This window comes from Narcine bancroftii, chromosome 1, assembly GCF_036971445.1.
Source record: "Narcine bancroftii isolate sNarBan1 chromosome 1, sNarBan1.hap1, whole genome shotgun sequence".
NCBI lineage: Eukaryota > Metazoa > Chordata > Chondrichthyes > Torpediniformes > Narcinidae > Narcine > Narcine bancroftii.
Genome location: NC_091469.1, coordinates 164,969,363 through 164,989,099, shown reverse-complemented (window position 1 = coordinate 164,989,099; position 19,737 = coordinate 164,969,363). Strand labels below are relative to the sequence as shown.

Below are 19,737 nucleotides of genomic sequence, written 5' to 3'. Positions count from 1 at the left end.
TGAGAACCACAGTTCTAAGAGGGTGCCACAGCCTGGCTGCCATTCCCACGGCACTCTCTGTGAAATGAGGAAAATACCCGAGCTGAGCCCACCAGCACAGACAAGTCAAAATAAACCACTCTACCACTCCCCTCTGCCTGCTAGGACCAAGTCAGTGTTGGATGCAATTTACCAAACCTCCATGGATGACGTGAGATTTTTGTTCAATTTCTTTCTTTTAATTGCTTGTGAATCTGCATGTCAGAGAAAAGCAATCTTGTTGAATTATTTGGAACTGTTTTATGATAACAGCTGCAGATACCAAGCTGGAAGTTGAAGATTGCATTATGACCTCATTTTTCTCCCCATTGCCCGATTGAAATCCATCTTATGTAACTGAATTTTGTAAATGTGATCTCAGTTATAATCTTCAGTTGTTAGAAATTAACTGTGACCCAGGCAAATGGACGTGGCACAGTTGGCGTAGTGGTCAGCACAATGCCTTCATGGAGCCAGCGATCGGGACGGAGGATCGAATCCTGTGTTATCTGTACGTTCTCCCCGTATCTGCGTGGGTTTTCTCCAGGGGGCTTCAGTTTCCTTCCAGTTGGGTGTAAATGGGGTGCCACAGTCTCATGGACTGAAATGACCTCTTTCCGTGATGTATGCTTAAATTTAAAAAAAATTAAAACACCTAGAACAATTGCAAGATGTTCTTTAATATAGAATTTGCCTTTGTTTTGGATTTCTCTGAAACATTGTTCTTTGGCCATTCATCAATTTGATGTTTTTTTCCCAGTCCCACTCCCTCCCCCCCCCCCACTTCACTGAACACTTTTTCTTTTTTGCTTTATGTTCTAACTTCAGAACTATTGATCGAGCTGTCTTCAAGCCAATTGTGCACATTGCCGTGATTGAGAGCTCGGAGTCTGTTGATTGCCATCTGTTGGCTGTGACACATGCAGGTGAGAAATTGCAGCGTTGGTGAAAGAACAGTTGCAATGGTCATGGAGTTGTACAACATGCAAACAGGGCCTTCATCCCATCTTCTTTACACCAATCATGATGTTGACGTACATAATTCCTGTTTTCCTGCATTGGGCCTTACCCATTTTGCTATTAGAAATACAGAAGTTCCAGAGGAGTGCAGGATATCTTGATGAAGGGCTCACGCTGGAATGTTGGCTCCGAGGAGCACTCTGTTTGACCTGCTGGATTTCTCCAGCCCTTGTGTTTTTACTATTTTATCTCTGCCTTTCGTGATCTTTTCATTTCTATAAGATCCCCTCTCTCCTGAATTCCAGCGAGTACAGTCCCAGACAACTCCATGTCTCCTCATAGGGCAACCCTTCCTCGAATCATAGAACGCTACACAGCAGCGTACAGGCCCTTCGTCCCTCGATGTGGTGTCTACCATAAAAAAGTACTAAACCCTCCCTATCCCATATCCCTCTATTTTTCCTCCATCCATGTGCCTGTTGTAGATTCTCTTAAAGGTTTCAATCTCCACCATCACCCCTAAATTCCCCTCCCTTCACTTTGTACCTTTGTCCTTTGGTGTTTGCTATTTCAGCTCTGGGAAACAAGCACTGAATGTCCACCCTATCTATGCCTCTCAGAATCTTGTAGACCTCTATCAAGCCTTTTCTCATCCTTCTACAAACCAAAGAGAAAAGTCCCAACTCTGTTAAACTTACCTCATAAGACTTGTTTCCCAATCCAGGCAAAACCTCTGCCCCTTCTCCATAGCTTCTACACCCTTCCTATAATAACATAACATAACAATTACAGCACGGAAACAGGCCATTAGGCCCTTCTAGTCCGCACCGAACCAAACACCCCTTTCTAATCCCACCTCCCTGCACAATGCCCATAACCCTCCATCTTCTTCTCATCCATATATCTGTCCAACCTTTTCTTAAATAATACAATTGACTCCGCCGCCACTATTTCTCCCGGAAGATCATTCCACACGGCCACCACTCTCTGAGTAAAGAAGTTCCCCCTCATGTTACCTCTAAACCTCTGCCCCTTAATTCTTAACTCATGTCCTCTTGTTTTAAACTTTCCTCCTCTTAACGGAAATAGTCTATCCACATCCACTCTGTCTATCCCTTTCATAATCTTAAATACTTCTATCAAATCCCCTTCTACGCTCCAAAGAATAAAGACCCAATCTGTCCAATCTCTCCCCATACTCCAGATACTTAAACCCAGGCAACATTCTGGTAAACCTTCTCTGCACTCTCTCCACTCTGTTTATATCCTTCCTATAATTAGGCGACCAGAACTGCACACAGAACTCCAAATTAGGCCGCACCAACGTCTGATACAATCTCAACATCACCTCCCAACTCCTATATGCCATGCAATGATTGATAAAGGCCAGCATACTAAAAGCCTTCTTCACCACCCTATTCACGTGAGTTTCTACCTTCAAGGAACGATGTACCGTCACTCCTAAATCCTTCTGCTCTTCTGTATTCATCAATGCTCTCCCATTTACTACGTATGTCCTATTCTGATTCTTCTTACCAAAATGAAGCACCTCACACATCAGCATTAAATTCCATCTGCCATTTTTCAGCCCACTTTTCTAAGCAGCCCAAATCCCTCTGCAATCCTTGAAAACCTTCTTCATTATCCACTATTCCACCTATCTTAGTATCGTCTATGAGGTGACCAGAACTGAATACAATGGTCTCACTAGAGATTTGTGGAGTTGCAACATGATCTCTCGACTCCTGAACTCAATCCCCCTATTAATGAATTCCAGCATCCCATAGACCTTCTTAACTATCCTATCAACCTCTGCGGCGACTTTGAGGGATGTATGTATTTGGACCCCAAAGTTCCTCTGTTCATCCACACTCTTAAGTAACCAACCATTAACCCTGCACTCAGCCTTCTGGTTTGTCCTTCCAAAGTGCATCACCTCACACTTATCCAGATTGCACTCCATCCCTGGAATCAACCTGATGACCCTCCTCCGCTCTGCCTCCAAAGCCAGTACATCCTTCCTCAAGTAAGGAGACCAGAACTGTATGCAGTACTCCAGATGTGGCCTCACCAGTACTTTGTATAGTTGGAGCATAACCTCCCTGCTCTTAAATTCAATCCTTCTGCCAATAAAGGCCAGCATTGTATTTGCCTTCCTGATGCCCTGCTGCACCCGCAAACCAATCTTTTGCGATTCATGCACAAACACTCCCAAGTCCTTCTGGACGGCAGCAGGCTGCATCACTTGTTATCTTCCATTTTTCCTTCCAAGGTGGGTAACCTCACATTTGCCAACGTTGTCCTCCACTCACCTCGCATCACTACATCTCTCTGCAGACTCCGTATCCTCTGCACAGTTTGCTTCTCCACATAATTTAGTGTCATCAGCAAATGTCGATACACAACCCTCTGTCCCCTCTTCCAGATGGTTTATGTGTATCACCCAACTCCAACCCCTGCAGCACCCCACTCTCCACTGATTGCCAACCAGAAAAACACCCCTGTACCCCAACTCTTTGCTTTCTGTTGGTTAACTAATCCTCTCTCCATGCTAATACATCGGCCCCCAACTCCATGTGGACTTATCGTTTGGATCTCTTTTATGTGGCACCTGAATGAACACCTTCTGGAAATCCGAGTAATCTGTCTCCCTCTATTGACAGCTCCGTTATATCCTCAAAAAACTCCAGTAAGTTTGTCAAACAGATTCTGCCTTTGCAGAATCAACGCTGTGTCTGCTTCATGGATGCATTTCGCTCCGCATGCCTCTTCTTTCATGATAGCTTCATACATTGCAGATAGTAAACTAATTGGCTTATAGTTCTCCGCCTTTTTCCTACACCCTTTGTTTGAACAGTAGCCTGAATCCACCAAGACCTGCCCAGAGTCCAGAGAATTTTGGTAAATTATCACCAAAGCCTCGACTATGAAGTCTGCCATATCTTTCAGTACCTGGGATACGTTCCATCTGGACCAGAAGCCCACAAATTGACTCAACACGACCTCTCTAGTGATAGCTGTTGTATCCAGGTCCTTACTTCCCATCGCATCAATACTCTCTGGGTTTGGCATGAAGACAGGTACAAAATGGTCATTCAAAGCCTCAGCCATTTCCTCATTGCACAATATCAAATCCCACCCCCCCCCCCCCACTTCTCATCCTCCAAGGGACCACCCTTTACTTTAGCCTTTTGTGCTTTATATCATAAAAATTTTTACTGACCGTTTTTATATTTTGTGCCTAATGGTCCACCTTCCCTCTCTTTATTGCTCGCTTTGTTGCTTTTTAAAGTTTTTCCATTCTTCTCATTTCCCACTCCTTTTGACAAATTTGTATGCATGAGGTTTTAGTTTGATACCTCCCTTGATTTCCTTAGTTATCCAGGGTTCCCACCCTTCCTGTCCTTGGTTTTAACTCAAATTTACTTCTGTTGAGCACAGTGAAAAATCTCTTTGAAAGTCCTCCACGTAGCCTGTGTCGCCAGTCTACCCTGGGCAAGTCCTCCCTCATTCCCTTGTAGTTTCCTTTGTTGAAGCATATTACGCCCTTCATTTTTATGAGAAACTCCTTCATACTGTCATCACTCTTTACATCGCTAATTTTACCTGTCTCATTGCACAGGACCAAATCTGGAAGGAACCGGGTCAGCAGGTGAAGAGTTAGGTCAATGGGTGAACAGCCAGAAATAAATACATCATAAATGGGGAGCCCTGGAGAACACTGGTGCCACATTCAAGGATCCTTGAACTGGTACATGGAAGCCCCTATTTCTCAATACTCTCAAAGGCCTGTCATTCATTCTGGAAGTTTACCTGTTGGTAATTCTCCCAAATTGCATCATCGAATGTTTATTTTGGTTTTTCTTCCATTCCTCTACCAACCAATTTTACCAACAAATCAGTGCCTTCTTCACGACCCACAATACCACCTGTCTTGGCTTTAATGACAGAGCCATTTGCAAGTACAAAATGCACAAGATCCATGGAGTTGGGTCACTGCTCCAGTTTGACCCTCCCTGTAACCTGTGAAGCATCAGAACTTTGGTATTGTGTGCTTTGATGCTGTTTTTTTTCTTTGTATCCAGGTGTTCGACTGTATTTCAGTACAATGCCCTTCAAGAACCCAGCTGCGAGGCCCAGCATGTTGGTGCTGGTACATGTCCGCCTGCCACCAGGATTTTCTGCTTCTGCCATGCCGCAGAGACCCTCCAAGGTCCACAAAGCTCTGTACACAAAAGGTACTTGGGAACCATGATCATACCCTCCTTGCTAGTTTCATGATGTTAGAACAAAGTCTAAAATATGAATGTTAACATAGGAAGTAGGAACAGGAGCAGGCCAAAAATGGCCCATCGAGCCTGCTCCGCCATTCAATACGATCATGGCTGATCTAATTTATGACCTAACTCCACCTATCTGCCTTCTCCCCATATCCCCTAATTCCTCTATCATGTAAAAATTTATCTAACCGAATTTTAAATATGTTTAATGAGGCAGCCTCAAGCACTTCCCTGGTTAGAGAATTCCAAACATTCATTTCTCTCTGGGAAAAACTATTTTTCCTCATCTCTGTCCTAAATCTACTCCCCCGAATCTTGAGACTGTGTCCTCTCGTTTTAGTTTCCCCGGCCAGCTCAAAAAACCTTCCTACATCTATCCTAAACATACCCTTCATAATCCTATATGTTTCTATAAGATCTCCTCTCATTCTTCTGAACTCAAGCGAATACAATCCTAGACGATTTAATCTTCCATCAGAAGTCAACCCCTTCAACCCGGGGATCAACCTAGTAAACCTCCTCTGGACCGTCTCCAAAGCCAGTATATCCTTCCTCAAATATGGAGACCAGAACTGGACTCAGTACTCCAGGTGCGGTCTCACCAGTACCTTATACAGTTGCAACATTACCTCCCTACTCCTGAATTCAATAGGGTTTATTGAGATGATGTCAAAAGTGGCTGATGAGGATCAGGCAGTGGATGTTGTCTGCAGAGATGAGTGAGGCTGATCCGGAATGAACAGATACATCAGATCGAGAGTGAATTGAAAGAATAAATTTGGAATTGGTTTTCCCATAGAAGACAGGGGACAGTTCTGGATGGAGGCCTGTTACCAGTGGTGTTCAATAGGGACCAGTGTTTGGACTCCTGGTGAACAAAAATGGCTTGAGTAAAGCGTGTGTGAATAGGTTAGCAATTGGCAGATGCCATGAAAGTTGATCGATTTGAAAGCTATCAAAGAACACAAAGGCTATCTTTTAGTTGTTTTGAATTGAACAGAGCGCTGGTGGATCAGTGGCGAGAACTTGGATTTGTTTTCAGTTGAGTCCAGCTCAGGAGCTGAGACTCTGAGTAGCAGAAGGTTTGAAGGCTCAGTGACCCATCAGCAAATAAAGAAGGGAAGCTCAATTGGAGCGGCCACGGAGGAGTGGTAACTGTGTGAGAGGGGCTTGGAGGCTTTGTCAAGTCAGGTTTTTTTATCATCTGATTACATAAAGATTGCAGGGACGGCCATCTGGCCCATCGAGTCTGCTCTGCCATTCAATGAGATCATGGCTGACCTGATGACAGGCTCATCTCCACCAACCTGCCTTTTCCCCATGCCCTTTTGTGATTCATGCACAGGCCCTCCCAAGTCCTTCTGCCCGGCAGCACGCTGCAATCACTTGCCGTTTCAATAATAATTTGATCTATTTTTGCTTCTAAAGTGGATAACCTCACATTCACCAACATTGTCCTCCATCCGCCAGACCCTGGCCCACTCACTTAACCTCTCTGTATCTCTCTACAGACTCTCCACATCCTCTGCACAATTTGCTTTTCTACTCAATTTTCTGCCATCAGCAAGCGTAGATACACTACACTCTGTCCCCTCTTCCAGATCGTTTCTGCACATTGTGAACAGTTGCAGGGCCTGCACAGACCCCTGCAGCACCCCGCTCACTACTGATTTCCAACCAGAAAAACACCAATTAGTTAACCAATCTCTATCCATACCAATACATCTTTGGCTTGGCTTCGCGGACGAAGATTTATGGAGGGGGTAAAAAGTCCACGTCAGCTGCAGGCTCGTTTGTGGCTGACAAGTCCGATGCGGGACAGGCAGACACGATTGCAGCGGTTTCAGGGGAAAATTGGTTGGTTGGGGTTGGGTGTTGGGTTTTTCCTCCTTTGCCTTTTGTCAGTGAGGTGGGCTCTGCGGTCTTCTTCAAAGGAGGTTGCTGCCCGCCAAACTGTGAGGCGCCAAGATGCACGGTTTGAGGCGTTATCAGCCCACTGGCGGTGGTCAATGTGGCAGGCACCAAGAGATTTCTTTAGGCAGTCCTTGTACCTCTTCTTTGGTGCACCTCTGTCACGGTGGCCAGTGGAGAGCTCGCCATATAACACGATCTTGGGAAGGCGATGGTCCTCCATTCTGGAGACGTGACCCATCCAGCGCAGCTGGATGTTCAGCAGCGTGGACACGATGCTGTCGACCTCTGCCATCTCGAGTACTTCGACGTTAGGGATGAAAGCGCTCCAATGGATGTTGAGGATGGAGCGGAGACAACGCTGGTGGAAGCGTTCTAGGAGCCGTAGGTGATGCCGGTAGAGGACCCATGATTCGGAGCCGAACAGGAGTGTGGGTATGACAACGGCTCTGTATACGTTTATCTTTGTGAGGTTTTTCAGTTGGTTGTTTTTCCAGACTTTTTTGTGTAGTTTTCCAAAGGCGCTATTTGCCTTGGCGAGTCTGTTGTCTATCTCATTGTCGATCCTTGCATCTGATGAAATGGTGCAGCCGAGATAGGTAAACTGGTTGACCGTTTTGAGCTTTGTGTGCCCGATGGAGATGTGGGGGGGCTGGTAGTCATGGTGGGGAGCTGGCTGATGGAGGACCTCAGTTTTCTTCAGGCTGACTTCCAGGCCAAACATTTTGGCAGTTTCCGCAAAACAGGACGTCAAGCGCTGAAGAGCTGGCTCTGAATGAGCAACTAAAGCGGCATCGTCTGCAAAGAGTAGTTCACGGACAAGTTTCTCTTGTGTCTTGGTGTGAGCTTGCAGGCGCCTCAGATTGAAGAGACTGCCATCCGTGCGGTACCGGATGTAAACAGCATCTTCATTCACCCCCATACCAAATACATCACCCCCAACCCCATGCATCCTTATCTTCTCTGTCTTTTATGCGGAACTTTAACAAACCCTCTGTAAATCCAGGTAAACAACATCCATCCGCTCTCTATCTACCGCGCTCATTATATCCTCAAAGGACTCCAGGAAGTTTGTCAAACAGGACTGACCTTCGCTGAATCCTTGTGCATCTGTCTGATGGATCCATTTCGCTCCAGCTGCCTTGCTATTTCTTCTTGAATGACAGCTTCAAGCATTTTTCCAACGATTGATATTATACTCACTGACCTATAGCTTCCTGTCTTTTGCCTACATCTTATTTGAATAGAGGTTTGACATTCACATCTCCCAATCTGTCAGGTCGTGACCAGAGAATTTTGGCAAATCATCGCCAAAGCCTCGATCATAACTTCTGCAAACTATACATATGCAGCACAAGTATTTGTAATTTAAACAAATGTAGACATATAGCATGGAAACAGACCATTTGGCCCACGAGCCTGTGCTCCCTAATTTACACCCAATTAACCTTCAATCCTGGTACGTTTTGGGAGGAAACTGGATACCTTGGGTAAAGCTCATGCAGACACGGGGAGAACGTACAATTCCTTATAGACAGCTCAGCATTCAAACCCCTGGTTCCAATCGCTGGCGCTGTCACAGCAATGCGCTAACTGCTATGCTAACCGCGTGTATGAGTGCGGGCGCGTGTGCACACACACACCCCCACAACCACACACGCGCACGCACCCCCACCCCCACCCCCACACGCAGTCTCGTGAATATAAGAGCCTCGCTGGTCAGTGTGAGCAGTTTGGAGTGTTGAGGCTGAGGAAGTGGTGCAGGTTACAGCAGCCCTGTGGGGAAAGAGCAGGTAAGGTTTTATTATTGTGCAGTCTGAGCTGTGGGAATGGGCAGGGGAATGCCCCTCTTGCAGAATGGGGGAAGTCTGAAACTGCAAGTGTCCTTGACGGCCACAAACGTGGGAAGTGTGACTGGCTGCAGCTCCACGCAGACTGAGTCAGGGAACTCGAGCTGGATGTTCTCTGCATCATTCAGGAGGCAGAGCAGATGAGAGGAGAGGTAAAGATGCCTGTGACTGTTATAAGAGGGAATGGGAATAGGTAGTCAATACAGGGTACCCTTGTGGCTGTTCCCCGTTGGACCAAGCAGGGAAAAGCCACAGCAGCCAGGACTCTGGCCCAGATTCTGGTCCTGTGGCTCAGAAGAAAAATGTCAAGAGGAGGAAACCAATAGTGATAGAAATTTCATTGGTTCTATGTAAGGTTAGAGGCTCTCAGGTGATATGTTACCTTCAAGGTGCCAGGGTCAGTGACGTCTCGAATGGAGTACTTGCCATTCTTGAGAGGAAGGGTGGAGCAGCCAGAGTTGTGGTACATGTTGGTCCTGAAGAATATGAATACAGTGAGTGAGGAATGAGACTGAAGAGCAGGTCCTCAAGGGTGGCCATGTCTAGATTGCCGCCTGTGCGGGGGGTCTGGGAATCAAAATGAGTAGAGAATGGGATAGCAGCGAGACAGAGTTAGAACAGAGGAAGGAATTAATAGTAAAGAGGGGGTCAATAACGACATAAAGGAAAGGCAGACAAGCAAACGAGAAGTTCAACAGGAATACAGCACAAATGGCATCGATAACGGGTGTATGAGCACCGTACTTAATGCACGTAGCTTTAGAAACAAAGTAGATGACCTGGTCGCTCAGATTCAACTAAAAAGGTATGACATTGTGGCCATTACTGAAACATGGCTCAATGAGGCGTGCAATTAGGAGCTCAATATCCAATCCAAGGATACACAGTGTAGTGCACGTTGAAAGAATCAAAGGCTTGTTGATCCAGACCAAGGCTTTTATTAACTAGAAGACTGGAGCGTATCATATGTAGGTCAACCAGTCCAGAATGATCTGGGTCTGGCTAGGAGCAACCCTTTAAGACCTGCCAGTAGGCGTGGGTACGCTCTCAGCCAATCACCACCATCCTATATCACAATATATACATATACATATTGGTGATAGAATCCGTACCATCACATTCACTCTTTCTTTGAGAACTGACCCCAGGGTGAATGGAGGGCTGTAAAAAAGAAGGGGGAAACTGGTGGGAGGTTAAGGGCTGTAACGGTCGGGGGTGGGGGGGGGGGGGCCTGATCATCTGGCGTAACTGCCGTGGTACTGGGATTGGGGTCACTGGAGTCGTGTCACTGGTGGGCTTGCTGGGTGTGGCCACCGCTTTGCTCAATTCCCCAACAGTGTTGTCGACAGGCTGTCCTGAGTTTGTGGGGGGTGCTGATCCCTCTGTCCGAGCACATGACCTGGGGAGAAGGAGTTGGAGGAGGTTGGGTTGGACACACTGCTGGGTCCGATCCGGCTTGGGGTAGGTCCCTTACTGAGACTGTGTCCTCACACCTGTCCGGGTACTCAATGTATGCATAATGCAGGCTCACATGGGGCAGCATCACTCGATCAACCAAAGGGTCGTTCTTTGAGTACCGGACATGGCGTCGCAGGAGGACAGGTCCGGGAACCGTGAGCCACACAGGCATGGTTATTTCCGATTCAGATTTCCTTGGGAAAGAGAACATCCTTTCATGGGGGTGAAGTGCCAGTTGATGAAGTAGACAAAGACGATGTGGTCAAACAATAATCATGGCTTTTATTAGCAGAAACTCATGGTACATTAATGAAAGACAATAGGTGCGTCTACAGTTATATCCAAGGGAAGAGATAATGCACAGCCAATGTTCGTACAGCAAGGCTCGCCAGAGGGGAGACAGGCAGCTTGGCAGACACTCACCACAGCGGGGTGGCATTGGTCGCGGTGCATAGGAGGGAGCGGATGGAGTGTAGGGCACTAGTGAGCACGTCCTACCAGCGAGCATTGGGGAGGCCTTTGGACCGGAGGCAAGCGTAACCGCTTTCCAGATGGTGACATTCTCTCCTTCAACCTGCCCATTACCACGTGGTTTATAGCTGATGGTCCTGCTCAAAGCAATACCACACTCCAGAAGGTACTGCCGCAGCTCGGGGCTCATAAACGAGGACCCCCGGACACTGTGGCTGTAACTGGGGTACCCGAAGATGCTGTGCAGGGCCTCTATGACTGAGGAGGTGGTCATATCCGAGCAGGGCACATCGAATGGGAAGCGGGAGTACTCGTCGATGGCCATAAGAATGTAGGTGTTACGGTTGGTCGACCGTAGGGGCCCCTTGAAGTCCACGCTTAGACATTCAAAGGATCGGGTGGCTTTGATGACGTGGGTGTTCTCTGGACTGAAGAAGTGGGGCTTGCACTCAGCGTACACCAGGCAGGCTTGGGTCATGGAGTGAATCTCCTCGACAGTGTAAGGCAGGTTGCGAGCTTTGACAAAGTGCGCGAACTGAGTGACCCCTGGATGACAGAGCTCCTCGTGGAGTCTCTGCAGCCTGTCCAGTTGTATGTTGGCTCAAGTACCCCTGGAGGGTGCATCTGGCGGGTTGTTGAGTTTACCAGGCCGGTACAGTATGTCATAATTGAAGGTGGAGAGTTCGATTCTCCACCAAGCGATCTTGTTGTTCTTGATCTTACCTCGTTGGGTATTGCTAAACCTGAAGGAGACCGCACGTTGGTTGGTCAGCAGTGTCAGCGCCTGCCAGTGAGGTAGTGCCTCCAACAACGTACTGCTTCGACGATGGCCTGGGGCTCCTTCTCGATAAAGGAGTGTCGGCTCTCAGGGCCCTGGAAAGTCCTGGAGAAGAAGGCTACCTGCCTGCCGGCCTGGTTCAGAGTGGCCGCCAGTGCAAAATCGGATACATCGCTCTCTACTTGGAACGGAATGGACTTGTCGATGGTGTGCAGCGTTGTAGTAGCGATGTCCGATTTTATGCGGTCGAAGACCGTTCTGGCTTCGGTTGACAGTGAGAAGGAGGTGGTCTTGATAAGTGGCAGTGCCTTGTCGGCATAATGTGGAACCCATTGGGCATAGTATGAAAAGAAACCCAGGCAGTGTCTGAGTGCCTTTTAGGTGTGGGGGGGGGGGGGGGCAAGTCCATGAGGGGATGCATGTGGTCAGGGTCTGGCATCACCACCCTGTTCTCCACCACACAAACTAAAATTGTGAGCTGCGTGGTCCAGAAGACACACTTGTTGAAATTGTAGGTTAAGTTCAGCCGAATTGCAGTCTACAAAAATTTCTAGAGGTTGGCATCGTGGTCCTGTGTGTCATGGCCGCAGATGGTGACATTGTCTAGATACGGGAAAGTAGCTGTTAGCCCATTCTGGTCCACCATATGGTCCATTTCCCGCTAGAAAACTGCGACACCATTCGTGACCTCAAAGAGTACCCTGAGGAATTGATACAGCCGCCCACTCGCTTCGAAGGCCGTGAAAGGTCGGTCTCGGTGGATCAGGAGCTGGTGACAGGCCGAACATAAGTCATTGGTGGAGAATACACGGTATTCGGCGATCTGATTCACCACATCTGTGATCCGTGGGAGGGGGTACGCATCCAGAAGTGTGAAACGGTTGACTGTCTGACTGTAGTCAACCACCACCAGCTGGGCCCTCCAGAGACTTGAGCTGGGTTCGATAATGACCTCCAGCAGTCTGCGCCCTTCACTTCTGATGAACTTCCTGTCTTCGTAACTATACTGCCAGCTTTTGGTGGCCACTGTTTTCCAGCCAGGGGTGAGGTTTGCAAACAGTGCTCGGGGAGTGTCCCGGAGGGTGGAGAGGTTACAAGTGGGGCGCGGGGGCTGGTGGTGTGGGCTGTCACTGGCAGGAGGCCTCCGGGGTGGAGTGGATACAGACTGAGAGTGGGGTGTGGGGCCCCCCATAGTGCAGGAAAACAGTTCGGAACTGGCACTGAAAATCCAGTCCCAGCAATACGGGAGCGTACAGTTGAGGGAGGACTAACAGTTTAAAATCGGTAAATGTTATAGCCTGAACTTTCAGGGTCACCACGCAGTACCCCTTTACCCCAGTCGAGTGCGATCTGGTCACAAATGAAATCCTCTGGTCAGTGGGGAGAATAACCAGTCCGCAACGGTGGGCCAGGTCTGGACGGATAAAACTCTCGGTTGACCCTGAGTCAAATAAGCAATTGGTATGGTATTCATGCACTTTAATCAATTCCATTACTTTTGTAAGGGGATGGGGGCAGTCCTGGTCCAGGGTCACTGATGCAGAGACCTGTGCTGAGAACAGTGGAGTCTTACGTGATGACATCACGCAGCGTCCGGCCTGAAGTGCACTACCTGTGCGTGGTGAAGCAGTCGGGCTGGAGCTGTCAGCGTTGAGGAGCTGGGGCTGCTGCCTGCCGCCTGCTGGGGGTGTCGGCCAGCCAACAGTAAGTGCTGGGGGTCGCTACTTGCAGTTGGCAGTGGTGGGGCGGTCAGGTGGGCAGTTGTGGTGGTGCTAGTGGCGGTGGGTACTGGGTCGGTAGCGGTAGTGGGTACCAGCGGCGGCGGGTCCTTGGTCGGCAGCGGTGATGGCAGTGGCAGGTACCTGGTTGGCAGTGTCAGTAGCGGCGATGGCAGCGGTTGTTGAAGTCGGAGCTTGGGCCTGGGCGGTCGTTGCTCCGTATGGGAGGTCCAAGCAGGCCAATGTAATCGCGGCGAGGGTGGTCTGTACTTTCCGCACTCGGCACCTGCCCTCCATTCACCCCGGGGTCAGTTCTCAAAGAAGGAGTGAATGTGATAGTACGGATTCTATCACCAATATGTATATGTATATATTGTGGTATAGGGTGGTGGTGATTGGCTGAGAGCATAGCCACACCTACTGGCAGGTCTTAAAGGGTTGCTCCTAGCCAGACCCAGATCATTCTGGACTGGTCGACGTACATGTGATATGTTCCATTCTTCTAGTTAATAAAATTGTTGTGCACGTCAAAAGAATCAAAGGCTTGTTGTGTTATCCAAACCAAGGCTTTTATTAACTAGAAGATTGTTCAAAGAAGAAGACAGGCCCCCAAACACCAACTGGGAAGTGGACTATGAGATATTGACAGAAATACAAAGGGCATATCATAAAGATAATATCAAAATAATTATGGGGGATGTTAAGGACCAGGGATAGGGAAGGACAGGAATTTGCTGGATCATAGGAGAATGAGTTTGTAGAAAACCTAAGAGATGGATTTTTTGAACAACTTGTTGACAAGCCAACAGGGGATCCGCAGTTCTCAATTGGGTCATGTGCAGTGGACATGAGGTTGTTAGGGAGTTAAAGGTCATAGAACCTCTAGGAAGCAGTGACCATAACATGGTCGAATTCAATTTCAAATTTGAAAAGGTGAAAATGTTATTGGATGTATTCATTTTTCAGTGGAATAAAGAATATTATGGTGGTATGAGAAGGACTGGCTCAAATTATTCCGTGGAGCAGAGCAGGATTGGAAGATATTTTTCCAATAATAAAAGGCCTGCAGGATGGACATATTCCAAGGAAAAGGAAATTAGTCAAAGGAACATAGAAGATAGGAGCAGGAGTAGGTCATTCGGCCCTTCGAGCCTGCTCCGCCATTCAACGAGATCATGGCTGATCTTAAAGTTCAGTACCCTGTCCCCGCCTTCTCTCCGTAACCTTTAATACCCTTATAATGAAGAAATAGATCTAATTCCCTCTTAAATATATTTAATGAACCTGCCTCTACTGCCCTCTGTGGCAATGAATTCCACAGATTCACCACCCTCTGGGTATAGAAATTCCCCCTCATCTCGGTCCTAAATGGTTTGCCTATTATCCTCAAACCATGGCCCCGGGTTCTGGATTTTCCCATCCTTGGAAACATCCCATCTGCTTCCATTCTGTCCAGTCCTGCCAGAATTTTATATGTCTCTATGAGATCCCCTCTCAATCTTCTAAACTCTAGCGAGTACAATCCCAATTTGCGCAATCTTTCCTCCTAAGTCATTCCTGCCATTCCAGGTCTCAGCCTGGTGAATCGCCTCTGCTCTCCCTCCATTGCAAGAACATCCTTCCTTAGATATGGTGACCAAAACTGCACACAATACTCCAGGTGGGGTCTCTCCAAGGCCCTGTACAGCTGCAGTATCCTTGTTCCTAGACTCAAACCCTCTTGATATGAAGGCCAACAAGGAAAGATGGTACCAATGTGCCGAACAAAAGAGGTGAAGGCCAAGATAAAAGCAAAGGGGAGGGCATAGAAGGAGGCGAGCACTAATGGGGAATCAGAGGACTGGGAATCCTTTAGAAACTTACAGAGAGTCAAAGAAAGTCACAAGGAAAAAAACGATGAGTTTTGAAAGGAGATTGGCAATTAAAAATTGAGTTTTTTAAAATATATAACGAATAAAAGAGAGGCACGTGTTGACGTAGGACTGATAGAAAACGATGCTGGAGAAATTATAATGGGTTATAAAGAAATGGGAGGAGAATTAAATCAATATTTTACATCAATATTCACTGTGGGAGATATTAGTAATATACCTGACAGACAGAGGCTTCAGGGAGTAGAGGAAGAGCATCTTTAGTCAGAGGGTTGTGGATCTGTGGAACTCACTGCCGCATACAGCGGTGGAGGCCAGATCACTGGGAGTATTTAAACAGGAAATTGATATGTATCTCATTAGTCAGGGTATCAAGGGATATGGGGAAAGGGCTGGTAATTGGAACTAGGTGTGAGCATAATTCAGCTTAGTGTAGAGTCATGGAACAGACTCAATGGGCCTAATGGCCTACTTCTGCTCCTTTAACTTGTGAACTTGAACTGTGAAGGGCGAGAGGAGAGCTGAATGAATGGCGGGGCAGATTCGATGGCAAGAATAGCTGATTTTTGCTCCTCTGTCTTACGATGTTGTCGTCATGGCCAACCTTTTAATTTACACATACATTCCAGTTATAGGCCATTTCGGCCCACATGTACGTACCAGAGGGTGGAGGTTAATTGGGCTGTTATGAGCCCAAAGGACCCCAAAACCCAGCAGCAATAGATATTCACCAAGACAAGTGGCTTTCAAAACAAAAGTTATTTTTAATCAACTTCAAACATGAAAATAGAATCAAACATTAACTTAACTCTATTCTTACACTATACTAACCCAAATTACTCCCTTCTCATTCTAAGTGCACGTGTATGTAATGTGTGTGTAAATTCAAGAGAAGTTCTTTGGTTCACAGTTCAATCTCACTTCTCCTTCTTCCAAGTTCTCTAGTTGCCGGCAATCACCATACTGTGGACATAATTTAACATGTATAAAGTTCACCAGGCTTAGTGCTTGAAAGGTAAATGTCTATCGCTCAGGAAGGTTCTTGTAGGGTTTGCAGAGAGAGATATTTGTTGCTCCAGGATTTCCAGAACTGAGATACCACCACTAGTCACCTCAGGGTCTCGCAGATGAAACTTTCCCCATTAGGGTTTTCTAGATGGTAACCTCTTTCTTCAAGCTAGCTCAGAGTTCCATTCCTTCCTCTATTTCAAGAGAAACATCAGACAGATAGCACTTCCAGCCATCTACTGCTCTGGAACTTGCTTTCATCAGTTTCAAACAGTTTTTCCTGGATTGCACTTTTCAGTTTCTTGTCAGTGACCCACAAACTGACTGACTGAGCTGTTAACTCAACTCTTACTCTCTCTTCCAACTGAAACTCCAAAAAGAGCATGTGACTCATGTCTTGCAAAACCCCCACATTCTCCAGCAAACAACAGGAGCTCATTCTTTTTCTCAAGTTGTTATCTAAGGTAAACAATCGAGAATTGACCTTTCTGCGAGCACTTTGCAGAAAGGATACTGATAGCCTGACTCCAGCAAGAAAATGGTCAAGCATTCTTTATGATGTCAGTTCAATTAACACCTATATGTGAAAGGTGCTTACATTCTCCAGAGATCTTGCAATGTGAATTCTTCAGTCTTTCAAATAAGATCTGTTTTAAAATGTGTGAATGTATGTGACCTACTCTAAATCTTATAAATTCTCCCCAATTATTAATATTGTTACAGGGTGGTATGGACTCGTGGGCTAAAATGGCCTATTACTGGGCTGTATGTCTAAATTAAAAGGTTGGCCACCCCTGATAGCAACTCATTCATGTAAAGGTTCAGATGGGGCAGAGTTTGTCAGGTGTGCCCATCAAGGATTCCTGACGCAGTGTGTGAATGAGAGGAGAAGCATTTCTGGGTCTTTCTGGTCAGTGACGGACCTCTTGTTGGGTGATGATTTCCGAGATTGTGGCGACAGCTCTCTCGCCTTTAGCTCTCCTGGGGTCTCTGCTATTTGTTTTTTTTAATCAATTACTTGGATGAAGAGATGGTGGGGTGGGCCAGTAACTTTCAAGTTGGGAGGTGTTTTGACAGTGCAAAATGTTGTCATAGTTTACAATTGGGTATGGACAAGATAAGAGTTGTGTGGGGAATTTGCAGATGAAGTTCAATCCGGGTAAGTAGTTCACTTTTGGAGGACGAACTTGAAGGAAGAGTACCAGCACTTGGTTACTGGCAGGATCTTAACGGTGTGGAGAAATGGGGAGATCTTGGGGTCCAGGGCCATAGACCTCTGAAGGTTGCCCTGCACATTGATGGGATGCTTGAGAAGGCGTACGGTGTGTTGGCCTTCATTAGTTGGGAGATTGAGTTCAAAATCTCTGAGGTAATGATACAGCTCCGTAAAACTCTGCTGACAACGCTTGCACTCAGTTCTGGTCACCTCATGACCGAAAGGATGTCGATGGTTTGGAGCGGCTGCAGAGGCGATTCACCAGGATGTTGCCTGGATTAGGAACGAAGGATGAGAGGTGATTTAATAGAGGTCTACATGATTGAGGGGTTTAGATCAAGGGGATAGGCAGCTCCTTTTTCCTGGGGCAAATTGCAAATACTAGAGGATATTTGTTTTAGATGAGTGGAGGAAAGTGCAGGGGGGATGTCAGGTATTTTTTTTTACACAGACAGCAGTGGATGCCTGGAGTATGATGCTGGGGGGGTGTGATTCAGAGACATTCAGAAGACTTCTTTGTCACGTGGATGGAAGATAATGGATGTGATTTAGTGAGGACTGGATTGTGTGGAGCATGTTTTAATCAGTTGGTTTAACATCGTGACCTAAAGGACATGTACTGTGTTATTATGTTCAGTGTGATACAACAGGATATCAATCAGTTAGATATGGACAGAGATGTGGCAGATTGAGTTTAGTCTGCATAAGCGAGGTGTTGCACTCTTGGTGGTCAAACATGAGGGGACTGTGTATGTATGTGTGTATGTATATATACAGAGCAATCTGGGAGTCCAGATCCAAAGGTCCTGCAAGTAGGTGGGGTGGAAGAGAAGGTGTCTGATCTCATGTCTTTAGTGGTTGTAACATTGAATTTAAGAGTCAGGAAGTCATGTTGCAATATTGTAAAACATTGATTCGTCTGCTCTCGAGTGTTGTGTGAAATTCTGGTTACTTCATTGCAAGAGGTTTGAGGAGACTGGAAAGAAACAGAGATTGAGCAGAATGTAGTCTGGTTCAGAGGATGTGAGTTAGGGGAGAGGTTGGGCAAACCAAGATTGTTTTCTCTGGAGCGACAGAGGCTGAGGAAAGACCTGACAGACAAAACTCAGAATCAGAATTCATTGTTATGAATGTTACAAAATTCGTTGTTTTGTGGCAGCATTACAGGTTTAAATTACATTTCAAAAATAAATAAATTCTGCAAGAAAATCGGAGAAAGTGAGGTCGTGTCCATTCAGAAATCTGATGGGAGAGGGTAAGAACCTTCTATCTGTTGCCCTATCGAATCCCCCATCATTAGCGCTCTCCTCTTCTCCCCCCTTCCCTTCTGAACCAAAGGGCCAGTCTCTGTGACCTGTCCCAAGTAGATTGTTTCTCCCCACCCCTCCCCCCCCCCCAAAGTATCCAAAACATTATAGTTCTTGAGGGGACCAGCCACAGGGGTACACTTCCCTGACTTCCTCTTCCCTCTCCTCACAGTCCCCCAGTGACCTGCCTCTTGGATGTGACTGTCTCCTCATTGCTTCCACGTGTCACCCACACTGCCTGAATGATTCAGAGTTTGTCCTGTTCCAGCTCAAGTCACTGTGGAGCCTGTTGTTCAGTCGATTTAAAGGAAAAGTTGATAAGTTCTTGATTTGTCAGGGTGTCAGAGGTGATGGGGAGAAGGCAGGAGAATGGGGTTGAGAGGAGAAATGCATCAGCCATTGTGATAATCCAGATTCTATCACCAATGTGTCTATGTACAGATTGTAGTGTAGGATGACTGTGATTGGCTGAGAGTGTAGTCACACCTACTTGGCAGGCCTTAAAGGAATGTCCTCGCCAGACCAGGTCATTCTGGACTGGTCGACCTACTTGTGATATGCTCCAGTCTTTTAGTTAATAAAAGCCTTGGTTTGGATCAACAAGTCTTTGGTTCTTTCGAAGCGCTCTACAGCCATGATTTGAAAAGCCGAGTGGACACAATGAGCTAAATGGCGTAATTCGGCTCCGACCTCTTGTGGTCTTGAATCTGGTGGATCGTGTCCTCAAGCTTATGTATCTTGTCTGACAATGGGAGGAGAAAACTGGGTGATCAGGGTCCTGTAATATTTTCCTGAGACAGTGAGGGAGAGATGTGCACAGAGTTCCCTGAGGGGAAGCTGTGTGTTGCCATCCTGAGCCGTTCCTGTTTCAGTCAGATGGCATTGGTAGGT

General features: G+C 46.8%; 1 protein-coding gene across 2 annotated transcripts in view; it reads left to right on the top strand.

The window, feature by feature from the left end:
* The window catches only part of nup155 (nucleoporin 155), a 177,913-nt gene that overhangs the window by 41,849 nt on the left and 116,327 nt on the right, over window positions 1–19,737 (top strand). For both annotated transcript variants that reach the window (XM_069884488.1, XM_069884497.1), the window contains exons 10-11: window positions 847–944; window positions 5,064–5,216. In XM_069884488.1, the coding sequence (XP_069740589.1) occupies window positions 847–944; window positions 5,064–5,216 (251 nt within the window). The remainder of the gene's footprint in view (window positions 1–846; window positions 945–5,063; window positions 5,217–19,737) is intronic.